The sequence below is a fragment of the Montipora foliosa genome, chromosome 1 (genome assembly GCF_036669935.1).
Source record: "Montipora foliosa isolate CH-2021 chromosome 1, ASM3666993v2, whole genome shotgun sequence".
NCBI lineage: Eukaryota > Metazoa > Cnidaria > Anthozoa > Scleractinia > Acroporidae > Montipora > Montipora foliosa.
In genome coordinates, this window is record NC_090869.1 from 56,279,316 (window position 1) to 56,301,815 (window position 22,500).

At 39.6% G+C, this 22,500-nt stretch overlaps 3 protein-coding genes and 1 pseudogene across 3 annotated transcripts in view; all 4 read right to left on the reverse strand.

Moving 5' to 3' along the window:
• The window catches only part of LOC137971435 (ATP-dependent DNA helicase DDX31-like), a 63,264-nt gene that overhangs the window by 20,609 nt on the left and 20,155 nt on the right, over positions 1–22,500 (reverse strand). Inside the window, exons 10-11 of the mRNA XM_068818264.1 lie at positions 20,892–20,956; positions 270–314 (exon numbers count right to left, since the gene is read on the reverse strand). Of these exons, the coding sequence (XP_068674365.1) occupies positions 270–314; positions 20,892–20,956 (110 nt within the window). The remainder of the gene's footprint in view (positions 1–269; positions 315–20,891; positions 20,957–22,500) is intronic.
• Positions 7,029–9,032, reverse strand: LOC137979266 (adrenocorticotropic hormone receptor-like; annotated as a pseudogene).
• On the reverse strand, positions 11,366–12,670 carry LOC137979274 (adrenocorticotropic hormone receptor-like). The gene has a single exon (XM_068826501.1). It carries the CDS (start codon positions 12,459–12,461, stop codon positions 11,502–11,504), a length of 960 nt encoding a protein of 319 aa, XP_068682602.1. The 5' UTR covers positions 12,462–12,670; the 3' UTR covers positions 11,366–11,501.
• LOC137979280 (adrenocorticotropic hormone receptor-like) lies at positions 15,503–16,666 on the reverse strand. Its single transcript, XM_068826514.1, has one exon. It carries the CDS (start codon positions 16,532–16,534, stop codon positions 15,581–15,583), a length of 954 nt encoding a protein of 317 aa, XP_068682615.1. The 5' UTR covers positions 16,535–16,666; the 3' UTR covers positions 15,503–15,580.

Here is a 22,500-nt window from a genome sequence, read left to right on the forward strand (position 1 = left end):
AAATTACATTTAGGTCCTGTAAACCATTTTGGCACTATTATTTCTTTTGAATATTACTCTTGAAAGATTATGTACAGTAGAAGTACATACAACGTACATCGCAACGCTGAAAAAGGTCACAGGAAGATCAAGTGGTCATGAGATATCTTCTTTGATGATGGAGCACAAAGGCTGGAGGAGCCATGTGATCGTCCGCCTTTGGCGACCAAGCAAGTGAGTGAGTGAGTGAGTGAGTAAGTGAGAAATACATGTAAACGAATTAACTTCACCTCTCTTGTAGGAACAAGTATCACTGCATACATGCCATCACCTCTCTAAATGAAAAAACAAAACACAAATACATAGATGTGGTTTTACGCTACACATACTCTGGTTTGAGGAGTTATGAATGTACTGTAGCTTAAAAAGTTATAATTCAAAGAAACAACGTTTCAACATTCATGTCTAGGTCTGTCTTCATCAGGACTGATCCAAAGCTATATCACAAGAGTCCTGTTATAAACATAAATAATCATTATGAAACAACACTGCAGAGGAACAGATCAATAGAGGAGCACCGCGCGCAGAAGGCGCGCGCGCGGAGCACCATTGGCAAGAAAATATGGTAACCCATCTGTCAAGTCGTTTTGGTGACCGTGCGTCCGTCCACTCGTCCATGTATGCCAATGTGACCAGTATCACCTGACCATATCGAGGCCATACTCCAGCTGACACTCCAGCTAGTTTACAGCGTACATCTTTGTTATGGTCAATTGACACCTGTCAAAACAAGGCATCCGCTGGCCAGTATCACGTGAACATTTCGCGTGCTCAAGTTTAGAGCTCATCGAGGTCAGCTGTTTTTTGGACCAGCTGACCAGCCACTGCTCTGTTTTGTTTTTTTTTTTTCGATTGGATCACAGGCTCAAGCCTGGTTAACTACAAAACATTTTTCGCGCCCATTCTGTGGCCCGACGCGGCTACACGGCGATACTACGTCAACTAAAGCTCTTAACGGCCGACGCTTTTCGTGTTCAAGTAGAAAACGGTTTAATTATTTTTTTCCTATATTTTTCGCCGGTTTCAATCCAGGTTTGAAATACATGGCTGAGGTCAGGACCACACTGGTGGCTCCGCAGTTCTTCAAGTCAAGCATCGGATGGATATAAACTTAAGGCTGAATGTTTATTTTTAGTTTGTTTAGGGCTGCTTTTCGGCATATCTCCAGAAGATTTTTCATTTTGATAAGGTCCAGTTAACGACCAAATGGTCGCACATGCGACTAAATTTTCGGTTGTGCGCCTCAAAAATCATGCGCGATCGCACTCGCGCGCCTTAAAAGCTCAAATACAGCGCGACTGAACTGCCTCTCTGCTTTTCTCACTTGACAATACTTGCATACTCCGAGTGGTAAGTCACGAATCAGAGGTTTTAATCAACAGATATAAAGATATATATAACAAAATCTGACCCTTGACAATAAAGTCACGTTCTTTTCCTGTCATCGGTGTGTGCTTATTTGCCGTCAGTTTTCTCAACGAATCCCTTAACGCCGGTGAAGGTCCATTTTTGCTGTTGATGTTTTATTCCATCCTATACTCTTCTGTTTTGTTAAAACTCCGTTGACAAAAGCAAATCAAAACTACGAATAAAGCACATGCTTATTGCGCATGTCAAAGGTTTGGGAAAGTGGAAGGTCAAGAGAGGGTCAACAATATGAGCCTTTTTCTTCAAGGAAAGAAAATTGTTAAAAAAGTAAATTACATCCCAGTTAAGTCATCGCGCTTGTATTGTCTTGTATTCACTAATTTTCTGTTAAAGAGCCAACCTTTACATTCTACGAAAGCGAGTAAATCTGCTTCGAATGATATTAAGTCACTAAATCAGGCCGCAATAAAAAGAAATAGTTGATTTGTTTGTTTGTTTCGCTCTAAAATGTGAGCGAACAAGTGTTTTTTTACTCCGTTTGCCTACACTGTAACTGTTTTTCGGTGTGCTTCGACAATGACAAAAGAAAATTGCCCTTATGTTATAAACACGTAATCACAATGAGTTTTCGTAAAATTAAGGAGAAATATCTCAAACATTTCTCGGTCACCGTTGGAACCTACGATGAAACACTCGCACTCGTTGTTGATACATTGCTTCTAAGAAATAATTTGTGCACGCGTCCCCCGCGTCCATTCTCGGCTCAATTCCCTCAGCGCAAATAACAACAAAAGGCTATTGGTTAAAGTTGTTAAAACGAATTGGACCCACTACAATAGGCCACTTCTTGATACCTACTTCTTGGTAATGAAATCAAGCAGCAAGGCAGCAAGGTACTCCCCCAGGAGGGGTACTCCCGACACTTAAGGATAGGTTTGTGCCGCCAAGGTTCTCAAACCCCGACTCTGTTCAAGGGTAGAAAATCGAGATTTGGTACCCTTTTTAAGGCCCAAAAGGCCTTGCACGTGCGGAAATACAAGCTACAGACGTCACTTTAAAATCGCTTTGTTAAACTTGAAAACCTGTATTCAGGCGTGTAGTACAGTTTTAATAGACCATGTCTTTTTGGTTTTGCGCGTTATGGTGGATACTGCAATTTAGTCACCCTATCTTAAGGACTGAGCACTTCAAAAACCCTTCTCTATAGACCTCTTTCATATTGGCGGCCAAATAAAATATTCTTTTGTTTTTCTAGTCTCACACCAACCAGCAAATTTCAAAAAAATATTTATTTCGAAAACATAAATACAACAGAATGTTAAGGTGGTCCCCATTTATGAAAGTGGTCTATCGGGAGGCACATCCATCGAAATGGTTTCTTTTTCAAGAGTCACTGACACACCAACTTATGAATAAAAAAAAAAAGCCTGGGTGGACACCTTGGGCAAGTGTCAGGACACCATCAGCCCTCCTTGACCAGGGATACGGTTTGGGCAGGTAGAGCTCAGTAGCCTTGGTAGGCTGTCTACCTAGGGAGTTACTCACCCAAATTAAAGCAAAGTCTGTCCAACAATTAGTCCAACAGCAACGAAGATGGTTCAGCAACGCACTGTGGAGTGCAAAGGGCACGCCGGAGCACAAAGAAAGGCTTGGCCATCCACTGCAGCTGAGGAACTCCCCAGATGTAACGATGTCTTTGTGCCACTGGATCCTGACTTCCAAGGCCGAGAGTGTGGGATCGTCCCTGTGCAGCGGCTTTTCCACTATAATATCATTCACGCACAGGTTACATTGCACATTTCATCCACTCACCTATACACGATTCATCCGAGTTTTATCTCATCCCTCACCAAGTCGCCTTAAGCCCTGCAGCGATGGTGGAAGCGTGAAGCAACAGGTGGAGGTGACCACTGGCAGTTGTAGCCTTGATCCTGCACGTAGGTGGCCTCGGACTTTGGTCATTCATCCCTATATTCGGGGCAATAGGGGAGTCCGGCAGCATCCTTGGCGACTGAGCAGCCCTATTAAGCACAGCACTGCTCACCCTAGTAAGGGAGGGGCCGAGAAAAGGTGGCCTAAAAATTGCCTGCCCTTTATCAATCTGACCAGATAGCTACGGCTGGCAGATCATCCATGCATGCGGTCGAATCCAAATGAGAAAGAGAAAACTCACTATTGGAACATGGAATGTTCGCACTCTCATGGACAGAGACAACAGCGGAAGACCTCAAAGGAGAACAGCTCTGGTTGCCAAAGAACTATGAAGATACAACATCGACATTGCAGCCTCAATTAATTAACAAAGACTCCATTTGCAGAGGAGGGGTCTCTTACAGAACCAGTTAGTGGCTACACCTTCTTCTGGAAAGGAAAGGCCATGGACGAGGACAGGATCCACGGAGTCGGCCTAGCTATCAAATCCAGTCTCACGAAGCAGCTTCCTACCCTGCCTATTGGCATCAACGAGCGACTGATGAAACTCCGCTTACCCCTTGGCCACAACCGGTACGCAACAATCATCAGTGCATACGCGCTGATGCTTACCAGCCCAGAGGAGATAATCGAGCAATTCTATGCCAACCTCAGTTCTGTACTTGACTCTGTCCCTGCCAATATCAAGCTGATATTGCTTTGGAGACTTCAACGCCCGAGTTGGCCGTGATCACAGTGGCTGGGAAGGAGTGATCAGCAGACATGGCACAGGTGATCTGAACGCCAACAGTTTCCTGCTGCTAAGCAAGTGTACTGAAAACGTCTTGGTCATCACCAACACGGTATTCAGAATGGTAGACAGATACATGACCTCTTGGATGCACCCCAGATCCAAACAATGGCATCTTATCGATTATGTGATCGTCCATCAGCGTGATGTACGGCATGTCCTCATTACCAGAGCTATGCGAGGAGCTGAATGCTGGACAGACCATAGGCTCATCCGCTCCACACTAAATCTCATTATTCCCACTTTCTATCGAAAGCGCCCGAAACTGTCCAGAAGATTATTCAACGTCGCCAAACTTCAGCAGCCTCAATATCTTGACAGTTTCTAGTTCAAACTGGATGAAGAACTTGCTGCTGCTGAACTAAGTTCTGACGTCCCAACCCAGAAATGGAACCAGTTCAGCATCTGGGAAATGGAAGAAATGCCAGCTGACTTTCGTGACACAACCATTGTCACCTTATTTAAGAACAAGGGTTCAAGAGCAGACTGTGGGAACCATAGAGGCATATCTCTACTCTCTACTTCCGGGAAAATCCAAGCTCGTATTATGCTGAACAGAGTGATTCCTTCAGTTGCAGAGAAGAATCTACCTGAGTCGCAGTGTGCATTTCGCCGTAACCGCAGCACAACGGACATGATCTGAACAGTCAGAGAGATTCAAGAAAAATGTACTGAGCTGAGCAGAACATGTGCTTCTACGCAGTCTTCATCAACCTGACCAAAGCATTTGAAACGGTCAATAGAGAAGAGCTGTGGGTCATCCTTGGGAAACTTGGCTGCCCAGAGAAATTCACCACCCTCATCAGACTGCTTCATGATGACATGACTGGAGAAGTGTTGTCGGACGGCAAATCCTCTGAAAGATTTGATATCTCGAATGAAGTGAAACAAGGATGCATGCTCGCTCCAGTGTTATTCAACCTCTACTTCACACAAGTTATACTTCATGCCACCAGAGATCTGGATCTGGGCATCTACACCGTTACCGTCTCGATGGGTCACTATTTGACCTGACGCGTCTGACAGCAAAGACGAAAACGCTGGAGAGGTTACTACTTGAAGCGCTGTTTGCCGATGACTGTGCTCTTATGGCCCACAATGTACACCATCTGCAGGTAATTGTTGACGAATTCTCTGAAGCTGCAAAACATTTTGGCTTAACGATCAGTCTCAGCAAGACAGAGGTCCTTCTCCAGCCTGCACCAGCGCCCCCGTCCTCTACAGCCTTGTATCACCATCGATGGCACTTAGCTAAAGAATGTAGAGTCATTCAAATACCGTACCTAGGGAGTACCATCTCTAATGATGGGACTCTGGACAGGGAAATTACAAACAGGATTCAGAAAGCTAGCCAGGATTTTGGCAGACTTCGTATCAAGATCTTACAGCACAAAAGCATCTCTCTGTCTACCAAACTCAAGGTCTACAACCCAATATTTCTTCCATCACTGCTGTACGGCTGTGAAACCTGGACTCATTACCGCGGGCATCTAAGAAAGCTCAAGCAGTTCCACACAAGCTCACTGCGCTCCATTATGCAGATACAATGGCAAGATCGCGTCTCGAACCAAGAAGTTCTAGAGAGGGCAAGTACTATCAGTATGGAGACTATGGTCCTGAAAGCCCAACTACGCTGGACTGGTCATGTCATCGGAATGGATGAATCCAGGATTCCTCGCCAGCTTTTCTACGGAGAGCTATCTCAGGGCAGATGCAACCAAGGCTGACCCAAGAAGAGATACAAGGACAACCTCAAGTCCAACCTCAAATGGGCAGAAATTCAACCAAGGGAACTGGAGACTGCCGCAGCCAATAGATCTGGATGGCGAGCGACTGTCCAGAAAGCTGCTAGAAAATTCGAGCTTGACCACTGCCTGTGTATTGCAGAGGCTAGGGATCGCCATAAAAGAGCAGCGAAGGACCCAATCACAACTGGTGGCACACCATGCCGAATCTGTGTGTGTGCCTCGAACTTTATACTTTAGAGCCACATGCGTGTCCACTGTTGACACTTGTTCATTCCCACTTGTTCATTTCAACTACAACTGATGGCTTCAAACCATCAACTCATTTTGTGCTTTGCTAATGTTATTCTTGAGTTTGACAGACAACCTATTATTATATTATTAAAGTGGCAGGCAGGACACTGTGCGCTGTTCATCATAAAAGCACCAAACTTCTCGTATCCTGCATGCCTTCCCTCTCTCCTGTGCGACTTGCTCGATATCTGTAGCTAAAGAGCAATGAATCAGCTCAGCTCAACTGTAAATGTGATGTAAAGCCGCTGAATTTACCATTCATGAAGGGTTTGAATAAAGCATTTCGTATAATGGTTTGCCCTCTTTTGAAATGATCTTTTAATTCGTCCTCTGTCATTTTATTGTTGACAGAGGTCAACATTAAAACTGCAAAAGACTTCAACTTCTTAATGAGAAAAGCTATATGAAGCATTTCAGTACAGCGCGGTTTAACTAAACAAAGACATGAAGGGGTTAGTTTCTGACGGAACCGAAATCCGCTGACTCACGAAGAGGTACAGTAAAAACCCGCGTATAAGAACCTCAAGTTTTCCAACTTAGCCTAAATAGGTGCTTATAGAAATGGTATTTATTGGGGTTTTAGGTGAGTTAGGTTCTTACATGTAAATAGGTTCTTAATTTGATAGGGGGACTAGCGATCAACACAGATAACATAATGCTGTATTAAATAATTATCTAGAATACAGTTTAGATGATAACCATACAGTAAATTTATCTTTCCAAAGTACTAGCAAGCATTTTAGTTCATTCTTTGAATCTTACTGACTGAAACCTAGACTAATTGTTTTTCTGTATTTTCATCTGTGCCTCCAAGAACCTAGTGAAAATTTTAGACTAAATAGCTTCTTGTTAACAGAAGGTTTAAAATAAAAATTTTTGCCTAACAGGTTCTTAAATTTTAGGTTCTTATATGCGGTTTTTTACTGTAAGACTCGAGACATTAGCCATTTTCTCTTTTCACGTTGGCACATCGACATTTTTCACTGAGCTAATTTGATAAAACCAACTTTTCCTGACGTTAGTGATAAGTAAAAAAAAAAAGAAAAAAGAAAATAAACTTTAAGTTGCATATCGAGCTTGATAACAATCTGTTTTCGTTTCTTCATTTATTATTATCATAGTTCGCTCACCTCATCCATAAGGCCAACGTAAATAACTTATTATTAAAAAGAGAGCTGCTTAAAAATCGCAGGAAATAGCGGTGTTAAAGCGAATAAAGTGTTCAATTGAAGTGATTACCTTCTTGATGAAGAGTTTTTCGACAATTAATGCATGTGCAGAGCCCAGTTTTCAATTTTATTACATCCATTTAGAAATCACTGGTGATCTTTGCAATCTGATTGGCTCTAAGCACTATTTTTTGCTCTAAATTGCACCATTTCCCCAGCCAATGAGAAAGAAACACGAAAGCTGAAAAAAAAAATCAGATTTCAAGACCATTTTCAACTTAATTTGTTAAGCAAGAGAGGATCCACTCTTAATTTAAGTCGCCATTTCGTGGAAGCAGATTCGAGGATTGCAAAATAACCCTTTCATCTTTATAACCTCGAACATATATCACAGTCAATTTTTTTCTAGTTTACCATTGGTCTAGCTCTTTTGGAGAGTTACAAAGAGAGTTGACAACTGCGAGACTTCTTCGTTCAAATAAACTATCACTTGCGAGAACCGTAGGCTCATTTACTGTGTCAGTACTTCTGATGCAAATTTATCTTTGACACGAAAGGCATGCCCTGTTTTTAACCGCAATTAGGGCTTCCCTGTATTGTGGTATTCTCCAAGCGTAAAGGAATGGGTTTAGCGCAGAGCTTATACACAACATTGGTACTGAAAGAGCTTTCAAGGTTTCAAAACCCATCCCACTACATTCACTGCTTTTTTTAAACAGCATTTTCTAAATTTTTAGCGATTAAATACGGCGAAAAAGATATAAATATCACAACATTGATTATTACGACTGTCCAAACTATCTTCTTTTCGAGTCGAATGTTCTGAACAAACGTACGACATGTTCCACCTGGAAGGGCCTGTCCAAAAACGACGTTTCTTGAGTAGCGACGAAATTCAATGTAAGCGGCAGTATAAACGCAACTCAAAAGAACTAATGGGACCGTGGTTTGAAGGTGAAGATCAACCAAATGGAAAATGTTTTCGGATTCAACAACAGAATGTGATACTTCAAATATCACAGAGAACAGCCAAACGAAAATGTTACAAACAATGACCTTTCGGATTGTTACAAGGTTTTTGTATCGCAACTAAAGCTTCACAGCTAGATACCTATCCAATGATAAAGCAACAGCTGTAAAGATAGAAATCTTAGTAGTCACATGTGAGAAAATAAGCGAAATATCGCAAAGTTTGGGCTGCTCATGTCCAGATCCAATGCAAAGCATACAAGCCGAATACAAAGGCTGTACAAACAAGCCTGAAAGAAAATCGCTCAAAGACAGACTTGCCACGAAATATGTGGTACTGCGAGATCAAAAATAAGTGTAGGGATCGCTGAAGAGTGTGACTAAAAGAACGATGTTCGTTAAAATTGTAGCTGAAGAAAATGTCAAGCTGAAAATTCCTCCCACAATGGCGACTGTTGCTGATGAAATTATTCCCGCTCCATGTTCATGATCATGGTCGTGAGACATTTCATTTGCTTCGTTCATTGTGACGACGAGTTGAAGCTCTTACACCTCGATGGAATAGAGCAACTAGTGCTGGATTGTTTCTTAATACTTAGAAAGCCAAAGCGCCAAGGCTTGTTTTCTGCAACTCGACAATTATTAGCTCGAACTTGATTATATGTATTCTATAGGAGACCTGAATCAATTTAACAAAGTCGGTGATAATCGCAGATAATAGCCTGCTGTTTCGAATCGTGCTGTGTCAAACTAAACCGAGAAAATATGCATGTATTAACAGCCAATAGTTTGTCTGTGCTGTCAACTGCAGCTCTTTTACACGTGCCAAATTAAAAAGACTCTCTGTTCTCGAATGTGGCTAGTCTTTCTAATTGAGAAATTTATATTTGGGAATTTGAAAAAGACCGCCCTTTATGGACTCACTTAATAACAATAAAAAGTGTTCACAATAAATAGCGCGAGAAAGTAGTCGAATGCGCTGTAAATCAATAAATTTCACCTACGAAATTGGAGACGACAAAGTAGCACGAAAACAGTCTTTGAAGGGAGTCTTGCTGGGTGTTTACTAATTCCTAGCGTGAATTTTAAATTAGTTTCATTTCTTTTATTTTGAGATAGACAGAATCAAATGGAACATGATTTTTCCCCTTTTACTGATCGGAATTAACGGACATTTTCAAATGTTTCTTTAGGAATTTTGATAACACTGTGCTAAAATTGGGCTAGTAGTTCCTCATTCTCGTCGCGAACCGAACGTTTTCCATCTAACACCACGATTTTCCAAATGAATCAAGTCCCTTTTCTCAACAGTCTAGCTGTCCTGCTATAGTAAAGAAATACGTTCCCTGCTGAAAATCGTAAAACATGCTTTTTCCTCATTTCAATAAGCAAATGATTTGTTTTCAGTTTCTTTGAAGGTTCCATTTAAATTTGTCACATTTACGTCGATTGTAGGAAAACATAGTCACAAGACAGCTGATATTTATGTAAAATCTTAGTTACAGTGTACCCTTTTCAAAGATGAGAATTAAACAAAAAATAGCTCTTATGCGTTACTAAGTTAGAGTCAAGTGTAATATTATATTACATTTTACGGAAGGTTTTTATTTACCGGTTTTCATCCCGGATGAGATGAAAAGATTTTATTATTTACACATTATTTTGGATGGGCAAATAAAAACTGATTATCTTGTTTAACGATTTCCTGTCGTTTCTTCTGCAGCCTGACTGAGGATAATACATAAATGTCGAACTAGGGGAGTACATAATTCAATTTCTCAGGCAACGCAAGGAAAGTAAGTTTCCCGTTTAATAAAGGTTCCTTGTATAAATTAAGGACAATTCTACATGAAAACAGCCTGATTAACAAAATTCAACGGTGCGTTGCTTCCTGATGTATGCGGGAGCTCAAACAATACACCAACTTTGTACAAAATACATTAAAACAAATCAAATATACTCGATGGACAAGCAGTAAATCGAGAACTGTTCGGTGAAATAAATCCAGACGGATCTAAATTTTTCCTTTTTAAAAATGATACAGATCAATGAATAGTGACGTTAATTTGTTGAAAAATTTACAAATATCAACTACTCTAAAAGATTCAATTTCCTGCCCTTATCTGTATCCCAAAACAATGCCATATTTTGATACACCCTGAGAGAATTAAGGAGGCTAGCGTTCTGCAGCTGTTTGCATAAACTACAAGCAAACTTTGGCGGTAAGTGCTCATAAAATTTCGTCTAGCCAAAATACTTTTTGGTATCATTATTACTAAGATCGCGATTCAGAAGACAGTCAGAAAGTTTATTTGGCGAATCAAAGTCTTGTACATTGATGTACAGGTCTTGGAAATTTAACAACTCCCTCCTCGAAGATGATGATTACAAAGAACTGATCGCTTTCTACTATCCACAAATATTGAGAAAATACGTAGAAGTCACCGATGGGCAGCTTTTATGGAAATTTTGGTTATGACGTCACGTACGTCCGCCCGTACAGACTGTCGGGGTGGAAGTGGGGAGGCGGGACAGCCACTAGGGACGGGAGTGTTCGGGCAGTTTTCCTTGCCAGGAAATCGCGTGCCAGCGTTGCATTTGGCAACCCGCGTTTTTCTCGCGGGAAATTAGATCCGTAACGTACAGCGGGATAAAGAGCAGGAAAGAGCACGAGAGAAGAGGCGATGAAATTTGAGAAATTTAAGCCAAGAAACCTTCGAGAGAAGCCGAGGAAGAAGAACAAGACAAAATTTCAATGAAAATGAATGTAAAGCTGAGAGAAATAGAGCAATAGAAACGAATAGGACTGCTTAAAAATCGTAATTAATAGCGGTGTTAAAGCGAATAAAGTGTTAAATTGAAGTGATTACCTTTTTGATGAAGAATGTTTTTCCCCAATCAATGCATGTGCACAGCCCCGTTTTCATTTTCATTTTTTAAGCAAGAAAGGATCCAATCTTGATTTAAGTCGCCATTTTTCATGGAAGCAGAATCGACTGAGGATTGCAAAAGAACCCTTTTATCATTATAACCTCGCACATATATCATAGTCAATTTTATTGAAGTTTACCATTGGTCTAGCTCTTTTGGAGAGTTACAAAGAGAGTTGACAACTACGAGACTTTTTAGTTCAAATTAACTATCAGTTGCGAGAACCGTAGGCTTGTTTACTGTGTCAGTACTTCTGATGCAAATTTATCTTTGACACGAAAGGCATGCCCTGTTTTTAACCGCAATTAGGGCTTCCCTGTATTGTGGTATTCTCCAAGCGTAAAGGAATGGGTTTAGCGCAGAGCTTATACATAACATTGGTACTGAAAGAGCTTTCAAGGTTTCAAAACCCACCCCACTACATTCACTGCTTTTCGCTTTTAAACAGCCATTTTCTAAATTGTTTGCGATTAAATACGGCGAAAAAGATATAAATATCACAACATTGATTATTACCACCGTCCAAACTATCTTCTTTTCGAGTCGAATGTTCTGAACAAATGTACGAGATGTTCCACCTGGAAGGGCCTGTCCAAAATCGACGTTTCTTGAGTAGCGACGAAATTCTATGTAAGCGGCAGTATAAACGCAACTCAAAAGAACTAATGGGACCGTGGTTTGAAGGTGAAGATCAACCAAATGGAAAATGTTTTCGGATTCAACAACAGAATGTGATACTTCAAATATCACAGAAAACAGCCAAACGAAAATGTTACAAACAATGACCTTTCGGATTGTTACAAGGTTTTTGTATCGCAACGAAAGCTTCACAGCTAGATACCTATCCAATGATAAAGCAACAGCTGTAAAGATGGAAATCTTAGTAGTCACATGCGAAAAAATAAGCGAAATATCGCAAAGTTTGGGCTGCTCATGTCCAGATCCAATGCGAAGCATACAGGCTGAATACAAAGGCTGTACAAACAAGCCTGAAAGAAAATCGCTCAAAGACAGACTTGCCACGAAATATGTGGTACCGCGAGATCGAAAATAATTGTAGGGATCGCTGAAGAGTGTGACTAAAAGAACAATGTTCGTTAAAATTGTAGCTGAAGAAAATGTCAAGCTGAAAATTCCTCCCACAATGGCGACTGTTGCTGATGAAATTATTCCCGCTCCATGTTCATGATCATGGTCGTGAGACATTTCATTTGCTTCGTTCATTGTGACGACGAGTTGAAGCTCTTACACCTCGATGGAATAAAGCAACTAGTGCTGGATTGTTTCTCAATACTTAGAAAGCCAAAGCGCCAAGGCTTGTTTTCTGTAACTCGACAATTATTAGCTCGAACTTGATTATATTTATTCCATAGGAGACCTGAATCAATTTAACAAAGTCGGTGATAATCGCCGATAACAGCCTCCTGCCTCGAATCGTGCTGTGTCAAACTAAACCGACAAAATATGCATGTATTAACAGCCAATAGTTTGTCTGTGCTGTCAACTGCAGCTCTTTTACATGTGTCAAATTAAAAAGACTCTTTGTTCTCGAATGTGGCTAGTCTTTCTAATTGAGAAATTTATATTTGGGAATTTGAAAAAGACCGCCCTTTATGGACTCACTTAAGAACCATAAAAAGGGTTCACAATAAATAGCGCGAGAAAGTAGTCGAATGCGATGTAAATCAATAAATTTCATCTACGAAATTGGAGACGACAAATTTGCAGGAAAACAGTCTTTGAACGGAGTCTTGCTGGGTGTTTACTAATTCCTAGCGTAAATTTTAAATTAGTTTCATTTCTTTTATTTTGAGATAGGCAAATTCAAATGGAACATGATTTTTCCCCTTTTACTGATCGGAATTAACGGACATTTTCAAATGTTTCTTTAAGCATTTTGATAACACAGTGCTAAAATTGGGCTAATACTTCCTCATTCTTGTCGCGAACCGAACGTTTTCCATCTAACACCACGATTTTCCAAATGAATCACGTCCCTTTTCTCAACAGTCTAGCTGTCCTGCTATAGTAAAGAAATACGTTCCCTGCTGAAAATCGTAAAACATGCTTTTTCCTCATTTCAATAAGCAAATGATTTGTTTTCAGTTTCTTTGAAGGTTCCATTTAAATTTGTCACATTTATTTCGATTGTAGGAAAACATAGTCACTAGACAGTTGATATTTATGTAAAATCTCATTTACAGTATACGCTCTTCAAAGGTGAGAATTACACAAAAAATAGCTCTTGTGCGTTACTAGGTTAGAGTCAAGTGTAATATCATATTACATTTTACGGAAGGTTTTTATTTACCAGTTTTCATCCCGGATGAGATGAAAAGATTTTATTATTAATACACATTATTTTGGGTGGGCAAATAAAAAACTGATTGTCTTGTTTGACGATTTCCTGTCGTTTCTTCTCCAGCCTGACTGAGGATAATACATAAATGTTGTCGTCAGGCAGAAACAGGTGATACGTATCAATTGAGGATTTAATTTAATTTCAGATTTGTATTTAAAATAAAAAAAACTGAAAGGATCGAAACAGACACAGTAATTTAAGTCAAGGTTAATCGTTCAGTTTGAGAACGTTTTCTTGCAGATTCTTTACTGATTTACTATATATGCTACAAACCTTTGTTCATCCTAGTTTCAACAAAAAAGAGTGAACGAAAAATAATTTTCAAGTCTTGTCAATATGATCAATAAATATGGTCTGACAATGAGAATGCAGTGAAGAGCTAGACCACCTCCTTAAAGCAATTTTTCGTTCTTTGGAATGTTGATGTTTCACTAAAAACACTTGTTTATTTCTGTTATTCCATCAAATCTTTTTCGACTTCTCACCATATCCTCAAAAAGTTTATCTTTATGATTACCGTTGCTTCTTAAATTCGAAGTAGGGGAGTCTATAATTCAATTTCTCAGGCAACGCAAAGGAAAGTAAGTTTCCCGTTTCATAAAGGTTCCTCGTATAAATTAAGGACAATTCTACATGAAAACAGCCTGATTAACAAAATTCAACGCTGCGTTGCTTCCTGATGTATGCGGGAGCTCAAACAATACACCAACTTTGTACAAAATACATTAAAACAAATCAAATATACTCGATGGACAAGCAGTAAATCGAGAACTGTTCGGTGAAATAAATCCAGACGGATCTAAATTTTTCCTTTTTAAAAATGATACAGATCAATGAATAGTGACGTTAATTTGTTGAAAAATTTACAAATATCAACTACTCTGAAAGATTCAATTTCCTGCCCTTATCTGTATCCCAAAACATTGCCATGTTTTGATACACCCTGAGAGAATTGAGGAGGCTACCGTTCTGCAGCTGTTTGCATAAACTACAAGCAAACTTTGGCGGTACGTGCTGATAAAATATCGTCCAGCTAAAATACTTTTTGATATCATTATCACTACGATCGAGATTCAGAAGACAGTCAGGAAGTTTATTTGGCGAATCAAAGTCTTGTACATTGATGTACAGGTCTATGGAAATTTAACAACTCCCTCCTGGAAGATGATAATTACAAAGAACTGATCGCTTTTTACTATTCACAAATATCGAGAAAATACGTAGAAGTCACTGATAGGCAGCTTTTATGGAAATTTTGGCTATGACATCACGTACGTCCGCCCGTACAGACTGTCGGGGTGGAGGTGGGGAGGCAGGACAGCCACTAGGGACGGGAGTGTTCGGCCAGTTTTCCTTGGCATGAAATCGCGTAGCAGCGTTGCATTTGGCAACCCGCGTTTTTCTGGAGGGAAATTTTATTAGTGACGAGCAACGGGATAAAGAGCAGGAAAGAGCAGGAGGGAAAAGGCGACGAAATTTGAGAAATTTAAGCAAAGAAATCCTCGAGAGAAGCCGAGGAAGGAGAAGAAGAGAAAATTTCAATGAAAATGAATGTAAAGCTGAGAAAAATAGAGCAATAGGCACGAATAGGACTGCTTAACAATCGTAAGTAATAGCGGTGTTAAAGCGAATGAAGTGTTAAATTGAAGTGATTACCTTTTTGATAAAGAGTGTTTTTTGCCAATTAATGCATGTGCACAGCCCCGTTTTTATTTTAATTTGTTAAGCAAGAGAGGATCCAATCTTGATTTAAGTCGCCATTTCACGGAAGCAGAATCGAGGATTGCAAAAGAACCCTCTTATCATTATAACCTCGCACATATATCATAGTCAATTTTATTGTAGTTTACTATTGGTCTAGCTCTTTTTTAGAGTTACAAAGAGAGTTGACAACTACGAGACTTTTTCGTTCAAATAAACTATCAGTTGCGAGAACCGTAGGCTTGTTTACTGCCTGAGTACTTGTGAAGCAACTTTATCTTTAACACGAAAAGCAAGTCCTGTTTTTAACCGCAATTAGGGCTTGCCTGTATTGTGGTATTCTCCAAGCGTAAAGGAATGGGTTTAGCGCAGAGCTTATACACAACATTGGTACTGAAAGAGCTTTCAAGGCTTCAAAACCCACCCCACTACATTCACTGCTTTTCGCTTTTAAACAGCCATTTTCTAAATTTTTAGCGATTAAATACGGCGAAAAAGATATAAATATCACAACACTGATTATTACGACTGTCCAAACTATCTTCTTTTTAAGTCGAATGTTTTGAACAAATGTACGAGAACTTCCACCTGGAAGGGCTTGTGCAAACACGACGTTTCTTGAGTAGCGACGAAATTCTATGTAAGCGGCAGCATAAACGCAACTCATAAGAACTAATGGGACCGTGGTTTGAAGGTGAAGATCAACCAAATGGAAAATGTTTTCGGATTCAACAACAGAATGTGATACTTCAAACATCACAGAGAACAGCCAGATGAAAATGTTACAAACAATGACCTTTCGGATTGTTACAAGGTTTTTGTATCGCCACGAAAGCTTCACAGCTAGATACCTATCCAATGCTAAGGCAACCACTGTAAAAATTGAAATCTTAGTAGTCACATGTGAGAAAATAAGCGAAATATCGCAAAGTTTGGGCTGCTCATGTCCAGATCCAATGCAAAGCATACAAGCCGAATACAAAGGCTGTACAAACAAGCCTGAAAGAAAATCGCTCAAAGACAGACTTGCCACGAAATATGTGGTACCGCGAGATCGAAAATAATTGTAGGGATCGCTAAAGAGTGTGACCAAAAGAACAATGTTCGTTAAAATTGTAGCTGAAGAAAATGTCAAGCTGAAAATTCCTGCCACAATGGCGACTGTTGCTGTTGAAATTATTCCCGCTCCATGTTCATGATCATGGTCGTGAGACATTTCGTTTGCTTCGTTCATTGTGACGACAAGTTTAAGCTCTTGCACCTCGATGGAATAGAGCAACTACTGCTAGATTGTTTCTCAATACTTAGAAAGCCAAAGTGCCAGGGCTTGTTTTCTGCAACTCCACAATTATTAGCTCGAACTTAATTATATGTATTCCATAGGAGACCTGAATCAATTTAACAAAGTCGGTGATAATAAGGGAATAACATGACTTTTTGAAGGGATATTGTTTATTTGCGCCCGCGTAGAACAATGCGTAAAATCGTCTATAAATTATACACATACCACAAAGTTGAAACAAAAACCAATCAGCTGTAGGGCTGATAATGCATTAGCAGCCTCAGTCTTTTGCGGCCCGCTGAGCGTGTGTTTTGAAGAGGCCGATTTTCTATTTGGCCGCGTATATTGATAATACTCTTTGTTCTCAAATGTGGCTGGTCATTCTAACTGAGAAATTTATATTTGGGAATTTAAAAAAGACCGCCCTTTATGGATTCACTTAAGAACCATAAAAAGAGTTCACAATAAATAGCGCAAGGAAGTAGTCGAATGCGATGTAAATCAATAAATTTCATCTACGAAATTGGAGACGACAAATTTGCAGGAAAACAGTCTTTGAACGGAGTCTTGCTGGGTTTATAAGCAATACTAATAGACCTTTTTGCAGATACGGCGGCCATTTTGATTTCTATTTTTTGGAAAGACATTATGGGATGCCCAGGGGGCAAATTAAAATGTATTTGCCCCCTGGGCGTCCCATAATAGCTATTTGAAGCAATAGAAATCAAAATGGCCGCCGTATCTGCAAAAAGGTCTATTCCTAGCGTACATTTTAAATCAGTTTCATTTCTTTTATTTTGAGATACACAGAATCAAATGGAACATGATTTTTTCCCTTTTACTGATCAGAATTAACGGACATTTTCAAATGCTTCTTTTGGCGTTTTGATAACACCGTGCTAAAATTGGGAAAATATTCCGTCATTCTCGTCGCGAACCGAACGTGTTCCATCTGACGCCACGATTTTCCAAATGGATTACGTCCCTTTTCCCATTAGTCTAGCTCTTCTGCTATACTAGAGAAATACGTTCCGTGCTGAAAATCGTAAAACATGCTTATTCCTCATTTCAATACGCAAATGATTTGTTTTTATTTTGTTTGAACGCTCCAACTAAATTTATCACATTTATTCCGATTGTAGGAAAACATGGGCACTAGACAGTTGATATTTGTATAATATCTCAGTTACAGTATACGCTGTTCAAAGGTGAGAATTAAACAAAAAATAACTCATGTGTTACTAGGTTAGGGTCAAGTGTAATATTATATTACATTTTACGGAAGGTTTTTATTTACCGGTTTTCATCCCGGATGAGATGAAAAGCTTTTATCATTAACACACATTATTTTGGGTGGGCAAATAAAAAACTGATCCTCTTATTAGAAGATTTCCTGTCGTATCTTCTCCAGCCTGACTGAGGATAATACAAAGTTGTTGTCGTCAGGCAGAAACAGGTGATTCGTATCAATTGAGGATTCAATTTAATTTGAATAACTGAAAGGATCGAAACAGACAAAGTAATTTAAGTCAAGGTTAATCGTTCACTTTGAGAACGTTTTCTTGCAGATTCTTTACTGATTTACTATATATGCTACAAACCTTTGTTCATCCTAATTCTAACAAAGAACTGTGAATGAAAAATGATTTTTAAGTCTTGTCAATATAATCAATAAGTACGATCTGACAATAAGATTGCAATGAAGAGCTAGGCCAACTCCTTAAAGCAATTTTTTCCTCTTTGCAATGTTGATGTTTCCCTGAAAACACTTGTTTATTTCTGTTATTCCATCAAATGTTTTTCGACTTCTCACCATATCCTCAAAAAGTTTATCTTTACGATTACGTTGCTTCTTAAATTCGAACTAGACGAGTCTAGAACTCAATTTCTCAGGCAACGCAAAGGAAAGTAAGTTTCCCGTTTAGTAAAGGTTCCTTGTATAAATTAAGGACAATTCTACATGAAAACAGCCTGATTAACAAAATTCAACGCTGCGTTGCTTGCTGATGTATGCGGGAGCTCGAACAACACACCAACTTTGTACAAAATACATTAAAACAAATCAAATATACTCGATGGACAAGCAGTAAATCGAGAACTGTTCGGTGAACAAATCCAGATGGGTCTAAATTTTTCCTTTTTAAAAATGATACAGATCAATGAATAGTGACGTTAATTTGTTGAAAATTTACAATTATCAACTACTCTAAAAGATTCAGTTTTTTGCCCTTATCTGTATCCCAAAACATTGCCATGTTTTGATACACCCTGAGAGAATTGAGGAGGCTACCGTTCTGCAGCTGTTTGCATAAACTACAAGCAAACTTTGGCGGAACGTGCTGATAAAATATCGTCCAGCTAAGATACTTTTTGATATCTTTATCACTACGATCGAGATTCAGAAGACAGTCAGGAAGTTTATTTGGCGAATCAAAGTCTTGAACATAATAAAAAATCAGGGTTGTATATAAGAGCCGGCAGCCGGCGAAGTTCGCCGGCTTCTCTGTCAGGTTTCGCCGGCTACTTTCGTTGTTTGAAGAGTCAAGACATGTAGAGGAGATGATGTTTATGAGGTCTAAACTACTTGGGCTCAATACAAATAAAAATTTGCAGTGCCTATCTTTTCTGAAAACACATAAAAGACTTCTGACTCAAGGGCAGTTTAAAAACGTTATGCTTGAGACTTTCGTTTTGAAAAAATCTTGCTGCGGTGGCGGGAAAGTAGGAACAATATTATTTGTTGTCCGCCATATTGGATTTCGATATCTTTAAACAGCCACCGATTGTATCTTACCGGAAGGAAAAATCACTCAAGGACGTTTTAGTCCGCGCAAAACTTCCTTTAATCACGCCGCAATCATAAAAAAACTTGTAAACAAAGAAACACTTTCAAAAGGTTTGTTCTCAATCCAGAAGGAAATTTACATATGATGTTCTGCTAGCAACACGCTCAGCCTGCGTTCACGCATCTCTTACCACAACTCAACTGAGGAACAAAACTACCCCCTTATCATTCACTAACCGCTCCTTCTTTTTCACTTCGAACCTTTCAGTTGATCATTTATAGCGAACGTAGAAGCTGAGGACTCGTAGACTTTATTTAAACACTTGAACGTAACGCTCCTCGGAGTTAAATCCTACTGGCCCGCGTAAGTGCTCGTCCTCTCGAGGGCATCTCTACGCTTCAACATGACAACGGATCTTTATCCAACGTCACTCTTGATCAACTCTCACTGCTTTACGGAACTCCTAAACTCTTCGGAGAAAAAACTACATCACTCTTAAACCGCTCGAGTGATTTTCAATTTTCGAAATTACTACAACCAAGTTCCGCAAGCATATTTTCCCGCTAATTACACAATGGAACAAATGTGTGTCATCATCACACCTAAACAGGATCGAAACATCCTTTACGCCATTGGCCAATTAGTATCCTCCAATCAGCTTCTTAATTTAACAACCAATCAGAAGCCTTTGCTGGTCTAGTCCTTCAAAGTATGTGCCATGTTTACAAGTTGTCAAGTGGCAATATTTGCCAGGCTCGTTAGCTCCAGCAAAACCACCAAAAAGATACAAAAACTATCACTCAACTTTTTGTTTATAGGGTTGTATTATTGAAATGTCGCTTCGTCTTTCTTTGAGTAACATGGTTTTCATAGTATAATTGCAGCTTGATTCATCCCTCTAATGTTTGAGTTTCATGGCCCAAAATGCCAGGAAATGCATTTTCCGGCATTCAGTTTTCAAAAATTTACCGGGGGAGCATGCCCCCGGACCCCCCCCCCCCCCAGAAGCGATGGGCTAAAGCCCATCGTGTGGGGCCTCCATACCCACAACCGTCTACTTTGCAAAACACTCCGGCTACTTAAAACCTTAAAGAAAACCCTGAGTAAGCGAAATTATTACGCTTTAGGTTGACTTTTAATTAGTAAAATTTTTGCTGTTGTTCTGAACTGAAGAGAGAGAGAGAAAGATTGTCAGTCAAACGGAAAATGTTGTGAAAGAGATTACCGTGCATTTAATTTCAGTTTTTGTTGTTTATTAAAATGGTTGGTTGTTGTTTACAAGGCTTGTTTGTTTACTGCTGTTAGTTCAGAGGTGTTTGATCTGTTTTATCACTGTAAACTGCAGTACACACTATAAACGACGATTAACTTTGTACTTTATGCAGACGCATAATTATTTCCAAAAACACTATATTGCTTTCTGTGGTTAGCAACGGGGGCTCCGCTTTTAGGTTGGGCTAAATCTATATATTATAGCCTTAATCTTTGCAAAAAATGTACAAAAGACATGTAAATTTACTTACGTTAATTTTTGGTTTGATATTTTGAATGGAGTTTATCACAGGCACTGCATAGGTGAGAGTTTTTCCTGTCAGAAAGTAAGTTGAAGTAAACTGTCAGAAAATGTGCTTCCAATGCTATTGTAAAACAGCCATTATTACTTTTATTTCTGTTTGTCTTTCAGTAGGCAGTAAGATCTTTTGTTATATAGCTGAGCTTTTTCCTCCAGCAGCGCTCGCTCTCATTGGTTACTTCGAGGTCACATGACATCTAACAATAAAACTGTTTCCCGCCAAAAGTCTCTTAGCGGGCAACAGTGCAAAATCCATGACGTCAGAGGGTAACAGTGCACTGTTACCCGCGAATGTTCACCGACGACCGCCGTTGCTGTTGCCGTTGCACGTTTTTATTTTTGTGCTTTATAACAAATCACTTAATGACAGGTCTCTCGGGAAACAGTTCATTTTGTTTCCCTCGAATCTCAATGTTTCTCTAGGCTGCGCCTCGGGGAAACATTGAGATTCTCGGAAAACAAAATGAACTGTTTCCCTCGGGACCAGTCATTAAGTGTTTATTATCCTCCAATGGGCTGCTTTTTCTACCAACTGGATGGATCTGTTGCTCGAGCATTAGACTTCTCTCCTGGAGGTCATACGTAGCTTGCTTATACCGTGCAACAACATTTTCTAGTCTCAGATACTATAAAACTCTAGAAGTAGTCCCACAACAATAGTCTTGTTCCTGATAATAAAATTAATGGTGTTTGGAGTTAAAAAACCGACCCTAAAACCCTACAACCATGCCAGTCTCATAACAATAAAGAGCCTCGCCAATGTGCTTACGATCCCTTCATGGTCTCCAGATCTTTCCCTGTGCTTTAAAACTCATCAAATCATTCATATTTGAGCAAAAAATGTCTTAAATAGCTCTTTTACGGTTAGTTTGTCTCATTTGCATTACAATGTAATCTAGCATGTATGTGAGGCAATTTCGGGCTATTTTGTAGTTTTAACCCGAAATTGCCTCGCATCCACGTTAGATTACATTGTAATGCAAATGAGAAAGACTAACCGTGAAAAGGGCTATTGTTGCTACAAAATACTCCGATTCCAGAAAAAACCGTAAGTTGCATGCAAGTGAGGCTTAATAGCCCTCGCCGCAGGTAAAATGTCGGACAAAACAAACAAGAACGGGGTTGTGCAAACAACGCAGCTGCAAACTGTAATAACCGAAGTGAAAATCGACCCGCTTTAATGTTTCGTGCGTTTCCATCGGACACACAACAACTGAAAAAGTGAGAAATTCGTATGAAAAGAGGAGATGGCTTCTTTGCCACGGTAGGAAACAGCTTCTGTTTTTCTGAACACTTCTTGCCGACGGATTTTAAACGGACTCTGACTGGTCATAGACAAGACTTAAAGCGTACCATTGGTCTTTCCTTGCACAAAAGTGGATGAAGGATCGCTTTGGTGGAGCGAAAAGGCTGAAGTTGAGATGTCACAGTGAGAAATCTAAAGGGATAACAAAAGCCGAGAGTGCTCATGAATATAAAGACCAGGAAGAAATTAAATTGCAGGAGATTTCCAAAAATATTCTGTTGTATTCGGTCCACCAACACTCGACACGTGGATG